The 22,355-nt window shown below is 44.0% G+C and overlaps 1 protein-coding gene across 8 annotated transcripts in view; it reads right to left on the reverse strand.

Moving 5' to 3' along the window:
• SIPA1L2 (signal induced proliferation associated 1 like 2) overlaps nt 1-22,355 on the reverse strand; it is a 241,747-nt gene that overhangs the window by 40,473 nt on the left and 178,919 nt on the right. For 4 of the 8 annotated variants that reach the window (XM_053605859.1, XM_053605855.1, XM_053605853.1 and 1 more), the window contains exons 10-14: nt 18,968-19,225; nt 16,975-17,121; nt 14,955-15,055; nt 13,474-13,577; nt 11,008-11,393 (exon numbers count right to left, since the gene is read on the reverse strand). In XM_053605859.1, coding sequence (XP_053461834.1) covers nt 11,008-11,393; nt 13,474-13,577; nt 14,955-15,055; nt 16,975-17,121; nt 18,968-19,225 — 996 coding nt within the window. The remainder of the gene's footprint in view (nt 1-11,007; nt 11,394-13,473; nt 13,578-14,954; nt 15,056-16,974; nt 17,122-18,967; nt 19,226-22,355) is intronic. The other 4 variants (XM_053605858.1, XM_053605856.1, XM_053605857.1 and 1 more) reach the window with 3 other exon arrangements.

Raw genomic sequence — 22,355 nt, forward strand, 5'->3', positions numbered from 1 at the left:
GCACTTACTCTAGGGTGAGTTCCCAAACTTAGCTGTCCGATGTGTATGCTCCTCTCGGAACCACTTCAGAATTACTCGAAGCATCATTACATCATACTCATATCTTAGCATTTATTTCCCATCAATAAGGTCTTTCTCTCACATTATTAACAATGTGATTATCATATTCAGGAAATCCAACAGTAATATACTACAACTATCTAACATACGGCCCATGTGCTAGTCTCTCAGTTGTCCCAATAATGCTTATGGCCTCAGTTTCCCCACTGAGAACCCAATGAAGGACCTGCGCTGCCGTCAGCTACTGTGTGCACCATGCCGGAGACACAGTACAGCTAAAACATGGGGGTGCCCAGAACCACGGTAAGGAGGACGCGCTGCATTCGTGTAGGTCACTCACACTCTTCCCCTGAAATAACCAAATTGTGCTGTTTTGAGAATGTATAGTGAATGACAGCATGATCATAAACTTCATGTATCCTTCCATTTGTTCCATAAAAAAAAATTTTTTTTAATTAGACTTGATAAAAAAATGTCTTTTATCCCCCAAATCATTTAAGGTTAACTTTAAATACAATGTATTGAATACATTTGATGAGTAATATAGCATAAATTTGTTTAGTAGCAGCAACATCATTACAGAAGATTTTTCTGAAGCTAGTAAACATTTTAAGAATGTTGGCAACAAACTTTTCACAAATTCTTTCCTTCTGAACTAATAGTTACACTGCCAACTTCTAATCATTTGTAGTAGAAGAACAGCATGGTGACATTGGTGACATGAATAATAAACAACAAAGGAGAATCAGTATATGGAATTTTTTTCAGTTGATTTATTTCACTTTGTAAAGTCTTTGTTAGGCTAACGTGGATACCTGCTTTGCATTCTGAGCTCTTATCTAAGGGCTCTGCCCTTGAAGAAAGAAACGTGTGTGGTGAATTTTAGGAACTGTCCAGCAGGAGGAAGAGGCGAGATGTGTGCTTGTCCTGCTTAATGGCTGACTCCCATCCCCCCTGCCCATTTCTTCATACTTTTTAGGAAGTGACCATGAAAGGATTATCACAAGCAGAAGTCCTTTCCATCTAAAGAGTTTAACACAGGGCAGCAAGTGCCCTGCTGTGCCCTGAGTATAGCTTGTCTTAAGGAGTTTTAAGTCCTCCCTTCACTTCTTCAGCACTATCCTGGATTCATGCCATATACACAATTCTACACTTGCTTCACTCCCAGGTGGTTGCTGGTGACTGTGTTGGGGCTGGAGGGAAGGTGCCCAGGTGCTGGTGGTGAAAAATCAGAATTAGATAATTTAGAGTAGAATTATCACCCACACCAAGGTGGGTTTCTGAGGCTGCAAATTGGGGGTGGTTGATCCTGTGTTCCCCCACTTGCCAGGTCCCCGGTGCTGGTTTACTCACTCCATTGGCAAGCATTTATCAGCACTCTTCCTAGCTGCTTCCTTTATTCAACAAATACTCAGACACCTGACACGTGCAAGGAGCTGTACCCAGTGCTGTGGATACAAGTGAACAAGACAGGCCGTGACCCCATCAGCTCCAACGACGATGCTCTTTGAGGGGAAGGAAGAAACAGCTACCTGCTTGTGGGAAGAGATACACACACACACACACAAACCGTGTCAGCTAAGTGTGGCTGCTGGACCAACAGCAAAACATAGGATGGGGACTCAGAATGCCTGAGGGCCAGGTGGGAGGTCAGCAGGTGTTTAGAAATGTCAGTTCCCAAGAATTTATTCCATTCTCTCTTACTTGGGCTACTCCCTGTCACCACCAGACCCTGGGCAATGGGCCTCAGCTCTGAGGTGACCACACAACAACCTGAATGGGGACAGAAGCGGACAGTAGGGGACTGAGGGATTCTCCCTCACAGACACCCAGGCATTTCAGAGTTGGCAAAATCTCAGAATGACGAGATAGGACAGTCCTTTATGTTTTGATGAGCCAAGTGCCTTCTACCTCAGCATACAGAAAACAAGGCAAATACTGTAAATCTTACCCTATCCACCAACTTGTCTCCTGTTCAGCTCAGAGTGCAGGCAGGAGGAGGCATTAAAAAAGACTCCATGCAAAGACAGAATTCCACATTGAGAAAAAGCTTACAACACAAGTTGAAAAGTTGCTTCAAAGTCACTATCAACTAAGAATTGTGTTGTACACTCCCTGTACATTATTCCCACAAAAGTCATGCCCACATTCAATTTAGAATGGTGGGGGAAAAGTAGAAGCAATCAGATATTCAATCTAGCATTTTTATGTGTTTTCTGATAGCCTCATCCATTAAATTAGTGAATGTTAAAGGTATTCAAGAAAAAGTACTTCAAATGCCTATAAATATCCCTATCAAATTATCACCAAATTGATGTGCTCTGAAACTAGTTATTGTAGAAATTATACTTAATAGTAACATGAAACTTTGTGATGCTAATTACATTAGCAGGAGAGCCTAATGATGAGGAACAGGCCCTATAGCAGCAGTGGGTCATCTGCCCCCTCACTGACTCCTGGATCCTACCTCAGGCACCGGAATGCCTGTGGAGTCACTCCAGCCTTATTCTAATTCTGGAACATGACACTGCCCATCCCTTAATATTAACAGGTCCAGATGGCTGGGAGCAAGATGGCGGCCGAGTAACAGCTTCCTTGCATCTGGGCACCGTGAGTCTGGGGAGATAGGACTCCAGGCATCTCTGGCTGGTGGGATCTGCCTATCATCACTCCTGTGAGGATACAGGGAGTCAGCGAGAGACTTCTGGACCCCAAGAGGAGGACTAAAACAGTGGAAAACCGGTAAGTGATCGCGTGTGTTCAATCCGTCTAAACCCGCCCACAACTGTAAGTTCAGTAGCAGCGAGACTGCAAACCAGAAAGGCCTTAACTGTGAACTGTTTTGGTGTCCTTGGACTTGGCACTGAGTTGAACTGCCTTGGGGAGGGCCTGAGCGGGAGTGCGGAGAACTTTGGCCGTTGTCTAGGGCCCCAGTCTGAGCCGCTGAGCCAGACGGAGCTAATAGTGTTTGGCGGTGGGTCACACGGAACCATTGTCAGTGATCTGCCCTGGCAAGCTCCGCCCTCAGGGTCCCAGAGCTAGAAACGGGTGGGAGCTGGTAACCCAGCAACCAAGTAGCCTAAGGGTGGAGTCTGAGCCGCCTTGCAGCCCTAACCCTCAGGGGCAGAGTGAGACCAGTTTTGGCACACTGGGTAAGTGGATAGCCACTTCAGCAGTGATTCCAGCGAGAAAGCTGGGAAAGCTTCTGCTCAGCAAGTTTACAAGTTCAAAGTGCCTTTTAAGTGGGCTGAAGAGAGATTTAGGGTGTCTACCTGCTGGGGTTTGAGAAATCAGCAGCCTCCAGTCGTATCAGAACTGTGATTAACATCTCATACCCCAGAAGACCACGTGTTGCCCAGACAATATTCAATAACATATACAAACTGCTTTGTTTTTGGTTGTGTATTTTTTTTCTTTTTTTTTGTTTGGTTGGGTTTTTTTGTTTATTTTGACGTTGTTGATGATCTTTTGTTTTTTAATTTCAATCTTTTCCATACAGATCCCTTTTTCTTTCTCAATTTTTCTAGTTTAATTATAATTTCCCATTGCTGCCTTTTTCAATAACTAGAACTTCATTTTTGCTAGTGTTTCTACCACTATCATTTGGTTTTTCACCCAATTTTATCCCCGTAAAGTTTTCTGTTTGCTTGTTTTGGTTTGATTTATAGCATTTTTGTCTTTCCTCTCTACTTGGTGGAGGTGGGGTACTGTGTCTGATCAGGTTAGCAAAGAGCTGCTGACCTCAAGGGAACCACCCAACTGGGCACCCCCAGAAGGTGGGGTTTTTTAAGGTTGTGTCAAAGTACCCTACTGTACACCTATATTGCCCTGTCTCCCTCTTTCTGTGCCTCTCTTCTTTTTGTCTATATTCCTTATACCCACCCCCTCACCTTTCTCTATCATTCTTTTCTTTCTTATCACTCAGTCCTCCTTTCTTTCATCCCTTTTTGGCTCTTCAACCTTCTCACCCTTCTGGTCCTGTAACCCTTAGTCCACAGGCACAAGAACTTAAAGAGCAAGAGGAAGTGAAAGGAAAATTAGGGCAAGGAAACAGATAAAAGAAATCACTCATGAGGAAGAAACAGCAGAAAACTCCAGGCAACATGAAAAAATAGTCTAGAACAACCCCACCAAGGGACCATGAGGTAGCTACTGCAGATGATTCCACCTGTAAAGAAATGTTAGGAATGACAGAAAGGGAATTTAGAATACACATGTTGAAAACAATGAAAGAAATGACGGAAACAATGAAGGAAATTGCTAATAAAGTGGAAAATAACCAAAAGGAAATCCAAAAACAGAATCAAATAAGAGATGAACGATATGAAGAATATAAAAAGGATATAGCAGACCTGAAGGAACTGAAACAGTCAATGAGGGAACTTAAAGATGCAATGGAAAGTATCAGCAACAGGTTAGACCATGCAGAAGAAAGAATTTCAGAGGTAGAAGACAAAGTTTTTGAGATAACTCAGATAGTAAAAGAGGCAGAAAAGAAGAGAAAGAAAGCAGAACGTTCACTGTCAGAATTATGGGACTTTATGAAGCGTTCCAACATACGAGTTTTAGGAATTCCAGAAGGGGAAGAAGAATGCCCCAGAGGAATGGAAGCCATACTAGAGAATATTATAAAAGAAAATTTCCCAAACATCACCAAAGATTCTGACACACTGCTTTCAGAGGGCTATCGGAACCCAGGTCGCCTCAACTCTAACCGAGCTTCTCCAAGACACATTGTGATGAACCTGTCCAAAGTCAAGACAAAAGAAAAGATTCTGCAAGCTGCCAGGAGTAAGCGCCAGTTGACCTACAGGGGCAAATCCATCAGTGACCGCAGACTTCTCTAATGAAACTTTCCAAGCAAGAAGACAATGGTCATCTACCTTTAATCTACTTAAACAGAACAATTTTCAGCCCAGAATTCTGTACCCCGCTAAGCTAAGCTTAAAAATTGACGGAGAAATCAAATCATTTACGGATATACAAACATTGAGGAAATTCGCCACAACAAGACCAGATCTACAGGAAATACTTCAACCTGTTCTGCACACTGACCACCACAATGGATCAGCAGCAAAGTAAGAACTCAGAAATTAAAGGACAGAACCTAACCTCCACACTGATGCAAAAGATAAAACTAAGCAATGGACTCTCACAAAATAAGACGACTAGAATACTACCACACTTATCAATTATCTCAATAAATGTTAATGGCTTGAATTCCCCACTGAAGAGACACAGATTGGCTGACTGGATTAAAAAACACAAGCCATCCATTTGCTGTCTGCAAGAAACACACCTGGCTTCAAAAGACAAATTAAAGCTCCGAGTCAAGGGTTGGAAGACAATTTTTCAGGCAAATGGAATTCAGAAGAAATGAGGAGGTGCAATCTTATTTTCAGATACATGTGGATTTCAAGCAACTAAAGTCAAAAAAAGACAAAGATGGTCACTTTATATTGGTCAAGGGAAAAATACAACAAGAAGACATTTCAATTCTAAATATTTATGTACCCAATTTAAATGCTCCCAGATTCTTGAAGCAGACCTTACTCAGTCTGAGCAATATGATATCTGATAATACCATCGTAACAGGGGACTTAAACACTCCTCTTACAGAGCTGGACAGATCCTCTAAACAGAAATTAAACAAAGATATAAGAGATTTAAATGAGACCCTAGAACAACTGTGCTTGATAGATGCATATAGAACACTCCACCCCAAAGATAAAGAATATACATTCTTCTCATCACCCCATGGAACATTCTCCAAAATTGATCATATCCTGGGACACAAAACAAATATCAACAGAATCAAAAGAATTGAAATTTTACCTTGTATCTTTTCAGACCATAAGGCACTAAAGGTGGAACTCAACTCTAACAAAAATGCTCAATGCCACCCAAAGGCATGGAAATTAAACAATCTTCTGTTGAATAACAGATGGGTGCAGGAAGAAATAAAACAGGAAATCATTAACTTCCTTGAGCATAACAACAATGAAGACACAAGCTACCAAAACCTGTGGGATACTGCAAAGGCAGTTTTGAGAGGAAAATTCATCGCTTTAGATGCCTACATTCGAAAAACAGAAAGAGAGCACATCAACAATCTCACAAGAAATCTTATGGAATTGGAAAAAGAAGAACAATCTAAGCCTAAACTCAGTAGAAGAAAAGAAATATCCAAAATCAAATCAGAGATCAATGAAATTGAAAACAAAAGAATCATTCAGAAAATTAATGAAACAAGGAGTTGGTTTTTTGAAAAAATAAATAAAATAGATAAACCATTGGCCAGACTAACTAGAAATAGAAAAGTAAAATCTCTAGTAACCTCAATCAGAAACGATAAAGGGGAAATAACAACTGATCCCACAGAGATACAAGAGATCATCTCTGAATACTACCAGAAACTCTATGCCCAGAAATTTGACAATGTGAAGGAAATGGATCAATATTTGGAATCACACCCTCTCCCTAGACTTAGCCAGGAAGAAATAGACCTCCTGAACAGACCAATTTCAAGCACTGAGATCAAAGAAACAATAAAAAAGCTTCCAACTAAAAAATGCCCTGGTCCAGATGGCTTCACTCCAGAATTCTATCAAACCTTCAATGAAGAGCTTATTCCTGTACTGCAGAAATTATTCCAAAAAACTGAGGAAGAAGGAATCTTCCCCCAACACATTCTATGAAGCAAACATCACCCTGATACCAAAACCAGGAAAAGACCCAAACAAAAAGGAGAATTTCAGACCAATCTCACTCATGAATATAGACGGAAAAATTCTCAACAAAATCCTAGCCAATAGATTACAGCTTATCATCAAAAAAGTCAAGTAGGCTTCATCCCAGGGATGCAAGGCTGGTTTAACATACGCAAGTCCATAAACATTATCCACCATATTAACAGAGGCAAAAATAAAGATCGCATGATCCTCTCAATAGATGCAGAAAAAGCGTTTGATGAAATCCAGCATCCTTTTCTAATTAGAACACTGAAAAGTATAGGCATAGGTGGCACATTTCTAAAACTGATTGAAGCTATCTATGACAAACCCACAGCCAATATTTTACTGAATGGAGTAAAACTCAAAGCTTTTCCTCTTAGAACTGGAACCAGACAAGGTTGTCCTCTGTCACCTTTACTATTCAACATAGTGCTGGAAGTTCTAGCCAATACAATTAGGCAAGACAAGGAAATAAAGGGAATCCAAATGGGAGCAGAGGAGGTCAAAATCTCCCTCTTTGCTGATGACATGATCTTATACTTAGAGAACCCCAAAGACTCAACCACAAGACTCCTAGAAGTCATCAAAAAATACAGTAATGTTTCAGGATATAAAATCAATGTCCACAAGTCAGTAGCCTTTGTGTACACCAATAACAGTCAAGATGAGAAGCTAATTAAGGACACAACTCCCTTCACCATAGTTTCAAAGAAAATGAAATACCTAGGAATATACCTAACGAAGGAGGTGAAGGACCTCTATAAAGAAAACTATGAAATCATCAGAAAGGAAATAGCAGAGGATATTAACAAATGGAAGAACATACCATGCTCATGGATGGGAAGAATCAACATTGTTAAAATGTCTATACTTCCCAAAGCAATCTACCTATTCAATGCCATTCCTATCAAAGTACCTACATCGTACTTTCAAGATTTGGAAAAAATGATTCTGCGTTTTGTATGGAACCGGAAAAAAACCCGTATAGCTAAGGCAGATCTTAGTAACAAAAATAAATCTGGGGGCATCAGCATACCAGATTTTAGTCTGTACTACAAAGCCATAGTGGTCAAGACAGCATGGTACTGGCACAAAAACAGGGACACAGACACTTGGAATCGAATTGAAAACCAAGAAATGAAACTAACATCTTACAACCACCTAATCTTCGATAAACCAAACAAGAACTTACCTTGGGGGAAAGACTCCCTATTCAATAAATGGTGTTGGGAGAACTGGATGTCTACGTGTAAAAGACTAAAACTGGACCCACACCTTTCCCCACTCACAAAAATTGATTCAAGATGGATAAAGGACTTAAATTTAAGGCATGAAACAGTAAAAATCCTCAAAGAAAGCATAGGAAAAACGCTGGAAGATATTGGCCTGGGGGAAGACTTCATGAAGAAGACTGCCCTGGCAATTGCAACAACAACAAAAATAAACAAATGGGACTTCATTAAACTGAAAAGCTTCTGTACAGCTAAGGAGACAATAACCAAAGCAAAGAGACAACCTAAACAATGGGAAAGGATATTTGCATATTTTCAATCAGACAAAAGCTTGATAACTAGGATCTATAGAGAACTCAAATCAATCCACATGAAAAAAGCCAACAATCCCATATATCAATGGGCAAGAGACATGAATAGAACTTTCTCTAAAGATGACAGACGAATGGCTAACAAACACATGAAAAAATGTTCATCATCTCTATATATTAGAGAAATGCAAATCAAAACAACCCTGAGATATCCTCTAACCCCAGTGAGAATGGCCCACATCACAAAATCTCAAAACTGCAGATGCTGGCGTGGATGTGGAGAGAAGGGAACACTTTTATACTGCTGGTGGGACTGCAAACTAGTACAACCTTTCTGGAAGGAAGTATGGAGAAACCTGAAAGCACTCAAGCTAGACCTCCCATTCGATCCTGCAATCCCGTTACTGGGCATCTACCCAGAAGGAAAGAAATCCTTTTATCATAAGGACACTTGTACTAGACTGTTTATTGCAGCTCAATTTACAATCGCCAAAATGTGGAAACAGCCTGAATGCCCACCAACCCAGGAATGGATTAACAAGCTGTGGTATATGTATACCATGGAATACTATTCAGCTATTAAAAAAAATGGAGACTTTACATCCTTCGTATTAACCTGGATGGAAGTGGAAGACATTATTCTTAGTAAAGCATCACAAGAATGGAGAAGCATGAATCCTATGTACTCAATCTTGATATGAGGACAATTAATGACAATTAAGGTTATGGGGGGGGAAGCAGAAAGAGGGATGGAGGGAGGGGGGTGGGGCCTTAGTGTGTGTCACACTTTATGGGGGCAAGACATGATTGCAAGAGGGACTTTACCTAACAATTGCAATCAGTGTAACTGGCTTATTGTACCCTCAATGAATCCCGAACAAAAAAAAAAAAAAAGGCATCATGAAATCAGCTCTTTTACAAGTCATCTAAGCTTTGAATATGTTGAAAGGTTACAAAATCCCAAGATGATTTTTTATATAAGTATGGTCAATTTTTAATTATTCCTGAAATTAAGACAGGAATAATTCAGGAAACCAAATTTACTGATAACTTTTATTTTAGTTATTAGTACTAAATCTACTTCAAGTCAAATTACTAAACAGAACTGGTAAAAAGTGGTGGAAAGGTCTAATCTGAAAATCCTGTCCATATCCTAGGCTCCCTTCTGGCCCAATGAACAGAGACAGAGTCTGGGGTATGACTCCTGCTACCTGGGGTGCACAGCCTTCTCTCCTGGTCAAACAATACTCTGGTTTTCTTCTGGGAAAATGCCTATGTTAGCCATTCATCAGGTGCAAGGCTTGGTGGTCCAAGAGGGGGCCTAACTTTCCTGGGCAATGCCACCCCGACTACAGTGATTAAAGCCAAGAACACAGGATGAGGGGAGGATGGCAGCCGTGGAGGAGGCAGAACCCATCTCTTCTGCAGAAACTGGAGAAGAACCACTTTTTTCCTGGGGACAGAGAAGTATAAATATGGGTGGCCTGAAGATGTTATAGCTGTTTTTACCCAGGAGAGGAATGCTAACATTTTGGGGGCTGTCCAGTGCCCTGGGGATGGAGGGACCTAGTTTTAGGCAGTGTCATTTCAGCTAGTTGGTGGAACAGAACCTTGATAGTGCTAGACTTGTTGGTTATAAGAGCGCCAACACTACCTTGGTTGTACAGAAATAGGAGCAGAGTTTTCTTTAACTTGTAATGTAAATGACACTCAGGATCCCTTAGCAGTGGCTGGGTAAGTAAGAGGAGAAGGTTCAAGGGAGGACTCTGAGGAGCACAGCATCCATCACAGTGGCCCCTACAGCCTCAAGTACCATCTAGACAAGTGCTCCAGCTCAACTAAGGCACCTGTAAGAATATTCCCATTCTTAGCTGGTTTGACTCTGTCCACCAACATTTAGAAGAGTTCTGGAAAGAGTCAGTATCTTGGAGCTGAACTAGAGAAAGCCTTAGAGAAGAAAAAAATAACAGTGGGAGGTGGTATGAATAGTTAAATTCTGTCCACAGAATAACTTGATAAAACATATTTCTTTACCTAGTCTTTGAAGGTGAAGGCAAGAATCACAAATTAGGAGTTTTAAATCCACAGTAGAGACCTATGTCAGTAAGAATTTAAAACCACTTGTCATGATCTATCACATACATCCATTTGGAACACTCAGAACACAATTCCTCTGCATTTAGCTAGTATTTACCATATAAATCCCAGCTGCCAAGCGGAACACCTTCTTTGTTGCAAAGAAGATCTCAGGTCTCCTCTGCTGTCAGGCCATAGGGATGGGAAGGGACATGTGCCCTCGCAGAAGGGAGCTACCTGCTGCCCACACTGACTTCCTATTATACTCAGAAGGTGAGTGAGCTTGCCACCTCTTCTCCAAAATGTATAGAAAAAATAGGCTGAATCAGGAGAGAAATGTAAATGGCCTGACTAGAGTGATTAATATTTCTATTGCCTTCTCACTTTGCAAATTTAAAGAAAAAGAAAAGTAAGATCACAAATAAGCAACTTCGTAACATGTAAACTTTCACGATTAGACTCTAGAAACCACTGCTTTCGCTGCAGTCAGACAGTGGGGGGCAGAGTGACCATCTACCTCATGTGCCCCATAGCTCCAACTTCAGGCCCCTAACCGGCCCCTGCAGGTGCTGTGTGGCCTGTGGTAGGGCTTACCTGGAATGAGAGGATATCTCGCTGAGGTCACCCAAGCTGCCTTCAGCAGCACTGCCCGCGGAGATGGCAGAGGCATAGCCATGCACAGTATACAACTTGGCTGGCTCGTCGTCGGGTCCCGAGACGTCGGCAGCGTCAACCCACTGCTCAGCCCGGCTGTGGATCAGGGACCTGCTGCCCGCCAGGTGCATGGGGCCAAGGACAGTGGGCATGCACGGGGCTGTGTCGATGCCACTGTCGGTGGAGGCCCCTTTGATATAGGTTAGCCCCAGCAACTCGGGGTCCATCAGGTCCCCAGACCCAAAGTGCTTGTCGTCGCTGTTGCTAGAAGTGTTGCTGGAGAGTGTGTTGCTGCTGGAGTGACTCGAACAGCTTTTATCTCCAATCTTGAGAAGAAAGAAGAACAGAGAGCCTTCATGTGAATCCTGACTCCACTGTGTCTCACCCCACCCCACAGAGGATCTCACCCAAACTCACGCGCCAATGCGGGCAGTGATAGTATTTCCTTTTTCAAAAACATCCTTTGAAACTTAATTTATAGCTTTCATATGAAAGCTATAATCCAATTATAACCTAAGAATATGGGAAAGGGAGGGGAGGGGAAGGGGGAGGATGGGCGGAGGGAGAGTAATTGGTGGGACCACACCTATGGTACATCTTACAAGGGTACATGTGAAACTTACTAAATGTAGAATATAAATGTCTTAACACAATACTAAGAAAATGCCAGGAAGGCTACGTTAACCAGTGTGATGAAAATATGTCAAATGGTCTATAAAACCAATGTATAGTGCCCATGGTTGTATTAATGTACACAGCTATGATTTAATAAAAATAAATTTTTAAAAAAGTCCCTACTTCATAATTCTGCCCATAATTTATCTTAAATTAAATGAATGTCTTTTAATTTCTTGTTCAATTATTTGCACATGAAGCACAAAGCATGGTGCAGGCCATGGTGTCACTAACAAGAAAATAACTGACAAAGGCTATACAAACTGGGAAGGAACAGGGAAGTTAATAGAAGGAAGAAAATGTTCATCAAGAAAATGCTTCTGTGACAAACTCCAGTGTTAGCTTGCAGTCTAGGGCAGAAGACTCGGGTCTGAGTCACAGCAGCAGGCGGGACTGTTCGGTCCATCACGTAGCCCTCTCTGTGTTTGTAACACTGAGTTCCTGGGCAAACCACGTGAGATGACATATGCGGGTTCTCTGCAGCTGCAGTGCACAGCGTCAGCAAGAGCTCCCTCAGTAAGAGAGACCTGACAGAGTCCGATTATGTCCCAAAGGCTATGTGATGGGACTCTCTAGAGCAGCGAGTCTCAATCTGTGGGTCACGTCCCTTTTTAACAATGAAAATGCATTACAGCATTAGGAAGGTTGAGAACCACTGCTCTAAAGTAGACAGGTCTGAAAAAAAAAATCAAAGCTTTCGGGGGTCTCAGGAAGATACAAAACTGATAACAGACAATGCCCCTGCCTGGCCAGTAAGCTTGGACAGATGCAGCCTCTCTTAACAGCCTGGGAAAACTAACTGGATATGAAGCAGCACCCAGATTCCAGGTCTTTGGAATCATGAGGCGAAGGCACCCCGTGGTCAGTTCTAAAGTGGTTCAGCCTTTTCTTTTTCCATTTCATCCTTAGGCAAATCCCACTGCCCTTTTCATCCGACATGGCTATTCTCATGCCTGTGCCCTAACCATCCATTGGCTGAAACCAATAAGACAAAATCGTAAAGGTGGATTTAAACAGATACACATATGGCAAGGCTGACTCTAAACAAGGTCACAGCCACAGCTAAAAGAAGAAATACCACATGTTTGCTAATGGACGATGGTAAAACTCAATAATGACATGTTAAGGAACAGGAAACAAACAACTTAATTCAAGAGCTTATAAATTATCTTCCCCTGCAAATTTTCAAAAATCAGCCACATTAAAATGTTGGCTTTGTCAATAACCAGTGATTGGTGCCTCTGCCTTTGGATGAAAGTCTTGCCTCACTGAGTTGCAGTCTCTCTCAAGACCCACCTCCCAGGGTGTCCACAGGGTAAACCACATGCAAACGATGAAGAACTACCATGAGGGCACCATTCCCCCACGACACACCTAGGGGCTGGCTGCCTGTGGGCAGGGCCTCCCAGCCACACACACCACTACAGGTTCTCTTCTGGATCAGCCACTAAGGTGGTGAGTGGTCAGCAGATTACAGATGGGAACATGATTTAGTAACCATTACAATGATTGCTGAGGATCAGAAGGCTGAGAATATGACTTTGGGTTTAACAATAATTTGCTGTGTGACTTTTCTTTGAGGTCCTTGGTAAATCAGGGAGATTATTTCCTTTTTGAACATCATCTCTAAGAGCCCCACGAGGCTACGTGCTCCTGAGCACCCCCAGCATGCAGGGTGCACTACTGTGTGGCGGAGCTCATCAGCTAGGGCTGAGTAAGCAAAGGACTTACATGAGAAAGCTTACTGGGGGACTCCTTGCAACTTCCATCTTTTTGCAGGGCTCTTTCTTTATAGGAACTCAGGACTTTGGAAGGTGGGCCATGCCATTTGGTTTCTGTCAGATAAAGAAAGAAGAGCAGAATTTCCAATGTCCGGTGTCAGCACGACTAATGAGAAACAGGAGCTGGATAAATGGTTTGGGAAAAATGAATAGGCCTGGCTGTCTACAACTTTCTGGTCTTACCAATGGTTATGACACAGAAGTAGACAGAACCTCCACCACAAAGCAAATGTTCTATTTCTATAGGCACCAATCTTGACCACACTTCCCCTGCACGTTGTCAGGAAACCCAGCTGGTCACCACAGCCTGGGGGCACCAGGTGCTCACCAGGTGTGGGCTGAGAGAACCAGTGAGGGAATGAACAAGTGCTGGGAGAGAGGCGGACAAGGAGGAGGAGCAGGGGAGGAGCAGAGGAGGAACAGGAGGAGGAGCAGGGGAGGAGCAGAGGAGGAACAGGAGGAGGAGCAGGGGAGCAGCAGGAGAAGCAGGGGAGGAGGAGCAGGGGAGGAGCAGGAGAGGAGCAGAGGAGGAGCAGGGGAGGAGCAGAGGAGGAACAGGAGGAGGAGCAGGGGAGGAGCAGAGGAGGAACAGGAGGAGGAGCAGGGGAGGAGCAGAGGAGGAACAGGAGGAGGAGCAGGGGAGCAGCAGGAGAAGCAGGGGAGGAGGAGCAGGGGAGGAGCAGGAGAGGAGCAGAGGAGGAGCAGGGGAGGAACAGAGGAGGAACAGGAGGAGGAGCAGGGGAGGAGCAGAGGAGGAACAGGAGGAGGAGCAGGGGAGGAGCAGAGGAGGAACAGGAGGAGGAGCAGGGGAGGAGCAGAGGAGGAACAGGAGGAGGAGCAGGGGAGCAGCAGGAGAAGCAGGGGAGGAGGAGCAGGGGAGGAGCAGGGGAGGAGCAGGAGAGGAGCAGAGGAGGAGCAGGGGAGGAGGAGCAGGGGAGGAGCAGGAGAGGAACAGGAGGAGGAGCAGGGGAGGAGCAGAGGAGGAACAGGAGGAGGAGCAGGGGAGCAGCAGGAGGAGAAGCAGGGGAGGAGGAGCAGGGGAGGAGCAGGAGAGGAGCAGAGGAGGAGCAGGGGAGGAGCAGAGGAGGAACAGGAGGAGGAGCAGGGGAGGAGCAGAGGAGGAACAGGAGGAGGAGCAGGGGAGCAGCAGGAGGAGAAGCAGGGGAGGAGGAGCAGGGGAGGAGCAGGGGAGGAGCAGAGGAGGAGCAGGAGGAGGAGGAGGAGCAGGGGAGCAGCAGGAGGAGGAGCAGGGGAGGAGCAGGGGAGGAGCAGGGGAGGAGCAGAGGAGGAACAGGAGGAGGAGCAGAGGAGGAGCAGGGGAGGAGCAGAGGAGGAACAGGAGAGGAGCAGAGGAGGAGCAGGGGAGGAGCAGGAGGAGCAGGGGAGGAGCAGAGGAGGAGGAGCAGGGGAGGAGCAGGAGCTTCTTGTTACCTGGGTGTCTGCCTGCCTCCATGGCATCCTCCCTCTCCCTGGCTCCATCACATTCCAAAGGGCCTGAGCCCTGGTGCTCGAGCAGCAGAGGAGACTGGCACCTGGAAGAAGACAGAGTCAGGCTCGTCCTTTCTCACACGCCACCTGCCAGCACAGGCATGGCTTCTAAATGGGCTGAGCAAGGGAAATCCCCAGTCAGAAGCTGGTTTCTGCCAAGGGAACTGCAAACTCTGTTGGCTGAACCCTGCCAGAGCAGATAAAAGGCATCTGGAATTGGGAATCTAGTTTCACCACAGAGGCAATAAAGGTGCCCAGATGACAGCTATTTACAGGGAAAAAGGGATGCTTGGCTCGGGGCTGGAGCACAGTGGTCATGGGGCCGGCCACATACACCAAGGCTGAACCTGGCCTGGGCCAGCTAAACGATGACAACTACAACAAAAATATAGCCGGGTGTTGTGGCAGGCACCTGTAGTCCCAGCTACTTAGGAGGCTGAGGCAAGAGAATAGCTTAAGCCCAGGAGTTTGAAGTTGCTGTGAGCTGTGCTGCCACAGCACTCTACTGAGGGCAATAAAGTGAGACTGTCTCAAAAACAAAACAAACAAAAAAAAGGGCTGCTGGCTCTGTGCCTGTGGCTCAAGCTGCTAAGGCGCCATCCATATACACCTGAGCTGGCGGGCTCGAATCCAGTCCTGGGGACTGCCAAACAACCAGGTGTTGTGGTGGGCACCTGTAGTCCTAGCTACTTGGGAGAATTGCTTAAGCCCAGGAGTTGAAGGTTGCTGTGAGCTGTGAAGCCATGGCACTCTACCCAGGGCAACAGTTTGAGGCTCCGTCTCAAAAACAAAAAAAAAGAAAGCAAGCTGCTGATGCAGGGTGTTAAAGGACTGTCCAAGGTCAGGTGGTCCTTGCGTGCTAAGGAAAAGTCACTTTTTCTCTCTGTGCCTAGTATACACGGCTTTGATCTATCTTTGTATTAATTTTTTTGATAAAAATAAAATGTTATTAACTCTATACTGTATCTGAGTAGGCTTTGTTTGATGATGACCCAAAATAGAAAAACACAATAATCTTATGAAAGAAAGAAACTGAAAAGTTATTCACATTATGAGGTGATCCTTATTTACAGACTTCTTGTTACAGATTCTGGTTTACAGAAAAAGACATTTTTTTCATGTATATAAAACAAAACAAAACAAAACAATATACAGTCCCCTCTTCTTTTAAAATGCAATATAATTTAGAAAAATTACCTGATACATAATATCATTTATTATGTAGGCCTAAGATAAAAAACACCCGGAACACACTACAAATATCTATCTTCAAGCCCAAACCAGAAGCGCAGGCTCTGGGCAGAAAAAGCTCCCTGGGCCCCTCTGGAAGCAGCAGTTCAGCTTTTCCTCACAGCAGGTCTTTCCCATTGACGCTCCTCCCTATAAATCAATGCACCCCACTCCTTACTCCACCCCAAGGCGTAGCTACTTCTCTCTGGCCCTAGTAGACTGTTCCTCCAGGGAGCACCCTGGACCCACGCTCACCCTTCTCTTCCCAGAGGATCTGGGATCAGTCAAATCAGTGTCTTTGTTCACACAAGTCCTTGGGCTCTGCCTGAGTTGCTGGCTCCTGGGGACCATGTGGGTACTACAGAGGACAGTTCTCAGCCAAGTGCACGGAGGCAGTCTCTGATGTTCCTCAGACAGGAGGCAGAAAAAGCCAAATGCTAAACCTGCTTCCCTGATTTTGAGCAGTGTTTCCTCAACACCAATTTAAGTGATGGGGAAACTAAGTCCTCAGATCCTTAATTTTCTTGTTCAGAAAGCCTTTCCTTATCAAAGCAGAAAAAAATAGTATAGAAATAATGAGCTTTCTAACCTGGACAAGTCACTTATTAAAAGCACACCTGGCATTTCTATACTCCCCAAGGGCCTTGAGCACAGCAGAACAATAAATGCTTTTGAATGAGTCACAGAAACAGGTTCCTCCCAGGGAGAGCGGTAAGATAAAAATGAGTGGTACCCGTCATAGCCCACTTGCGGTCTCCAGGGTCCACTCCCGCCGGGTCCAGGGTCACTGGATGATGACTGGTTGCTGGGCGAGCTTCTGAAAGGTTTACTAGAATCATTAACAGCGCACTCAGCTATCTGCAGAGGACCTTGATCTGTCCTGTTTTGTTTTACAAATAAATTCACTTTAACAATGACAAAGAAAAGGGAAAAATATCATACTGCAACATGAAACGGAATAAATCACAGAAAAATAAACTAGTTGGTGATGCCATGGTTATCAGGTGGTTTATGGTTGGCAATTTATCGTAGGAAGGAGATATGGCAGGACAAGACTTCACCATACAAAGATTTAAAGCACAGATTCCTCCCCCATGCACCATGAAATACGGAAGAACAGAAACACAACCCCTGAGAACACAGATTTACGACAACATTACTAATTCTCATTATGTGAAACTTAACACAAGTCACGTTTTGGTTCTATACTTAAAAGTTATGCAGCGAGAAAAACCTAAATTTGGCAAAACTATTTATTTTCACACATCGCTGGAAAGCAATCCTATTTATCTTTCCTCAGATATAGAAAAATGAGTACTACTCGTGAAAACTCACTTGATGAAGACGTGCTTGCCAATCTCCCTTTTGCTACTAGAATCATGTTTCTTCCCCTATAATTTACTTAAATTATAATTACTTAAATTTACTTTAATTTTAATTTAAGTAAATTTTAATTTGATTTATTTAAATTATAATTACTTAAATTTACTTAAATGAAGGAGGTTCCACGGACCCCTTCCAGATGTTGCCCCTTTCAGCAGGGCTCTACCTACATATGTTTTTTTGAATATGGGGAGTTTTACAAGCTCAGCAGACTTCTGAGGAGGGAGACCCAGAGCTAAGGTATTTCAGTATCAAATGGAAGTAACACCATTCCTACACTCACTCTGGAAAGAATAAACTGGGGAACGCAGAGGATGACCACGTTTCAATTGTGTCAATTAATTCTGATTAGCACCTACAATACAGGGCTCACCATGTGCCAGGCCCAGTTCTACTCTTATTACATGGACTGGTCCAGTCAATCCTCAGAATGCCCCACTGAGGCCGTGTTACCACCAAGTTTGTCAGGCAAGGAGACTAAGCGTGGAAAGGATGAGAACCAGGCATGCCAATTAAGCCAGAGCCATGATTCCAGCCCACATAGCCTCGCTCCCAGGCCCTGACCTATCAGACCAGCACCCAGCGTGTCCTATGGGGGAGACAGTGCATTCAGCCTGCATCTAGGCACCCCATCTGGGGCCTGCCCTGCAACCCTGTCTGCCAGCTTGTCATGTATCTTAGAGGCCATGGCATCTCCACGGAATTACCTAAAGGCTAAAATATCAGTGGGAACTAACCTAAAGGCTAAAATATCAGTGGGAACTAACAATAATAAAATAAATTCACTATTTTGTTCCCTTAAAATGACCTATGCAAATTAGGCTTTGAGAAATTCTCACCAGCTTCTAGTGCTATCAGCCTTAACTTTTAAACAAGTGTATTCTTTCACTGAAAAATTAATTTTAAACTCAACTTGCTTTAGTTAAAATTAGAGAAAAGCAAAGCAGGGCTAATGGTCTTGGAACCTTTTAAGAAACTACTCACATTATGATGATGGGCTCTAATCAGTTTACTTGTACTCAAACCTGCTCACACTTTTCTTGAGGCTCATGTAGAAAAGTGTCTGCAGTGTTTTTCCTCAGACAGTTCAGGGAGCTACTTGACAAAGGGGATCGGCAGGTGGAGAGGAATAGCCGTGGTCCTGGAGGGCAGGACCTGCACCTTATTAGCACCATGGTGGGCCCAGGTGTAGCTCGTCCTGTGACCCCACCTGCCGACTTGTTATGAACAAGCTAACTTAGACATGATTAAGCCAAGTGAAAAGACCCTCCCTCTGATTTCAAGTTCTCACCCCTGAGTTTCCCCAGGGCCATCTTGGAGGAAACAGCCCCAGTGTTAGTTACCTTGTGCCATCGGGCAGCTTGCGGTCAAAGGAGGTGCTGCGAGGAATGGCGGCCTGGGCCTGCTGCAGCAGCTGCTGGCACTGCAGCCGATCGGGTGTTCCGGGGACAGGGGAGGCCCTGGGCAGGGGCTGCAGGGCAGGAGTGGGCACGCGGTGCCACGTGGTGTTCCTCCTGAAGGGGGTCTTGTACTCGCAGGGGGTACCTTCACTGTCGAGTTTGTACTCCACCATGGGGATACGGCAGAGCTCTGAACACCCTCTGTTGGGTCAAGAAAAGACAGTGAGAAGAGAGGCTCGCAGCTGAGCCAGCAGCATGGCTCACTCATGGTGGTGCCCATCAACACCCGTCACGCTACGTGTACTCCTGGGGGCTCCAGTTGATGATGCAGAGAGAGCAGTCCTCTCTAAGGAGCACCTTACTGTAATAAAAAAACATTCCCTTACTATTCAGCGATTACTGAGTTCAGGAATTAAAAAGGCTGTTTGTGGCTTTTGCCTGGGTGCTGTACAGATGCACACATATTATCCGTGTCGGGACCTGCTAATATGGGTGCATATTACCACACTGCTCAACTACCTGTGGGTAAGGTAAGGCAGTTGCACACACATCATCCGTGTTGGGACCTGTTAATATGGGTGCATTATTACCACATTGCTCAACCACCAGTGGGTAAGGAGCTACTGTCACAAAGCCCCTAACAACTAAATAAAAGTAGTAACACCTGGTACAATAGAGGCTCAAGGACTCTGAAGGCTGTTAAATGTTTTAATACATTTCTGGAGATAACAAGTACTACCTACTGTAATCAGAAATCAAGAGCCAAAGACATTAAACAACTTGCTCAAGGTATGAAGCAGGACCAAGACTGCACCTCTGTCTTGACATTCCTGCCATAGACCCTGGAAATAAGATGTTGCAAACCAGTGTTCGCAGTTTTGGGGATGATGGAAATGCTCTTCACCTTGTTTGTGATGATTGTTTAACAGATGTCCCCAAACTCACCGAATCATAGGCTTTGTAACATGCGAGTATACATCAGTTACACCCAATAAAGTTTCAACAAAAATCTTTTTAAATAGGAGAACAGCTTCTTTCTGACACTTAATTTTTCAGGAAAGTTGGTCAAACACAACAAACAGAAGGCCAATAACTCAGCAAAAGAACTGACCGTGTCTGAAGCTCTGGAATACTGGCTTTTACCAGTTTAATACACTGAGGTTGGTGGAGTCTAACTGGTTCCTCTGCCTTTCTCTGAAGCTTCTACCTATTACAAATCCTGTGTGAGATTAATCTTCCCAAAAGTATCAAAGTCTTCCTATTGCCTTGGGTAGACTTCCCATGCCTGTGCCTGGCACTGACCCCGACAGTCCCTCAACAGCCCCCCTGTCAACACAGTCAGCCAGTCCCAGGAGGCCTCTGAGCATCAAAAAAGGCTAGTTCCAGGGAGGAACAGAGTGATTTCATTTTTATTAACTTAAATTTAAAAGCCAATACTCAGAATCATTTTTAAAGTATGCTTACAATAACCGGAGTATGTGACTCTATTTTTCAACTATACACGTTATGAAATCTAAACAAAGCAAGTATTTGGGATGAAAACATTAACATTTGAATTGAGATATGCTATATAAGTAAAATATACCCCAGATTTTGAAGACCTAATAGGAAAAATAATAATATAATCTATCTTGCTAATAAAGGTTTAATATTGTTAGATGTTAAAATGATGGTATTTTGAAGATATTAAATTAAAATACATTAGTAAAATAATTTTACCTGTTTCTTTTGACTTCTTTTATTAATAATATGGCTACTGGAAAATTCAAGATGAAATACTTCTACTGGCTCACTCTGCTATAGGCGAACTACTGGTCAGTACCCTGGCCTGCCCACAGTTCCCTGCACAGCTTCTCTTTCCCCAGCTAGCTGGTCCGCCCCACATCCCATTCCAGGCAATCATTTCTCCCAAACTTGGCCCAAATCTCAGTTTGAATCTACCAGCACATGATTTACCAACTGTGTTAAACAGCACAAAGGCCACCAAGCCATGTACAGATTTGAATAAAGGAGATTTGAATAAAGGTGTGTGCTCTGCCCAGGCACAGGCCTGTGTGTGAGCAAAGGACAGCAGCTGGACGTCAGTGCTCACTCAGCTCTGCAGGCAGAGGCCTTTCTGAAACAGACACAAAACTGTATGCAGTGACCCGCCCTGGCTTGTGATGGCCGTGTGTATTTATGATCCAGCATCATCCCTCTCCCCTTTCCTCTCTCCTCCCCTCCCCTCCCCCCCCCCAGTAGTTTGCAAACTTCTAGGTCAGACCTGAATATATCTTTAACTAACGTGCATAAAAATAATCAAGAATACTGAACATAGGTGATGAATAAATGTCAGATAAAAAAATGCACCATCTACATAATCTGAACAGATACTTTAAACTTCAGTTATATAATCCGGAATCAGTCATATATCACTTTCTCTAGTGAGTCGGAGAAAAGTGAAAACACACAGGAAAATCTGTCACAGTCCAGGGAAAACCTGAGCGTCCACCATGTCAGAGACGGGTATGGTTTCTAGTCACCACAGTCATTCAGTTAAAATGCAGTCAGAGCTTCCCACAGTTACCTCCTAGACAGCTTTCCCACCTGCTCAAACGGCACTTACGATCCGTTAGCTAGAAAAACTAAGTGCTTAGTTGGACACTTACGATCCATTAGCTAGAAAAACACGATTTATGTCAGATCCCTCTAAGTTTCCTATCAATTACGCAGAGCAGGCTGCACTGCTGACGTGATCACAGCCAGCCACAAGGCCAGGGGCACAGTCCACCAAGGACGCAGGCAGGCCAGGGCAGTCTCAAACTTCAGTACCTCTTCCTAGACAACCCAGATTCAATATAAAAAATCTACTGGAGTGAGGTATCTCTCTCCTAAAAGGCAGACTTCCAGAGTCAGTAGAATAATAATGTTTCAGCCTCTTTTGAAAATTATCACAAAAGAACAAGGAAAACAAGCTACAGAAACAACCTAACTATGGACAGAACTTAGAGATACATGAGACTCTAAAACACCATTAAGTAACATTGGACAGTAAATCAAAGAAAGATTAATATTTTGCAGAGAAGGCAATACCCAAGGGTATGCAGAGGGAAAATCCAAAAGAAGACCATTCCCAAAACTCTGAAAAGAGGTGCAGGGATATTAAGTACCTGCTTTGGCAGAGGCCTGAGTGAAAGGGATGGCATGTGGCAAGTAGGTTATTTAGAAAGTAGGGGACGAAAGAAAAATGTGGCCCTGGACCTTGAAGTCCACATGGTACCTGGTCCAGTCGGGCAGTAACCTCTCTTCTACCTCAGGGGAGCAAGAGCTGTGGTCTCTAGAAAACTCACCA

Source organism: Nycticebus coucang, chromosome 10 (assembly GCF_027406575.1).
Source record: "Nycticebus coucang isolate mNycCou1 chromosome 10, mNycCou1.pri, whole genome shotgun sequence".
Taxonomy (NCBI): Eukaryota; Metazoa; Chordata; class Mammalia; order Primates; family Lorisidae; genus Nycticebus; species Nycticebus coucang.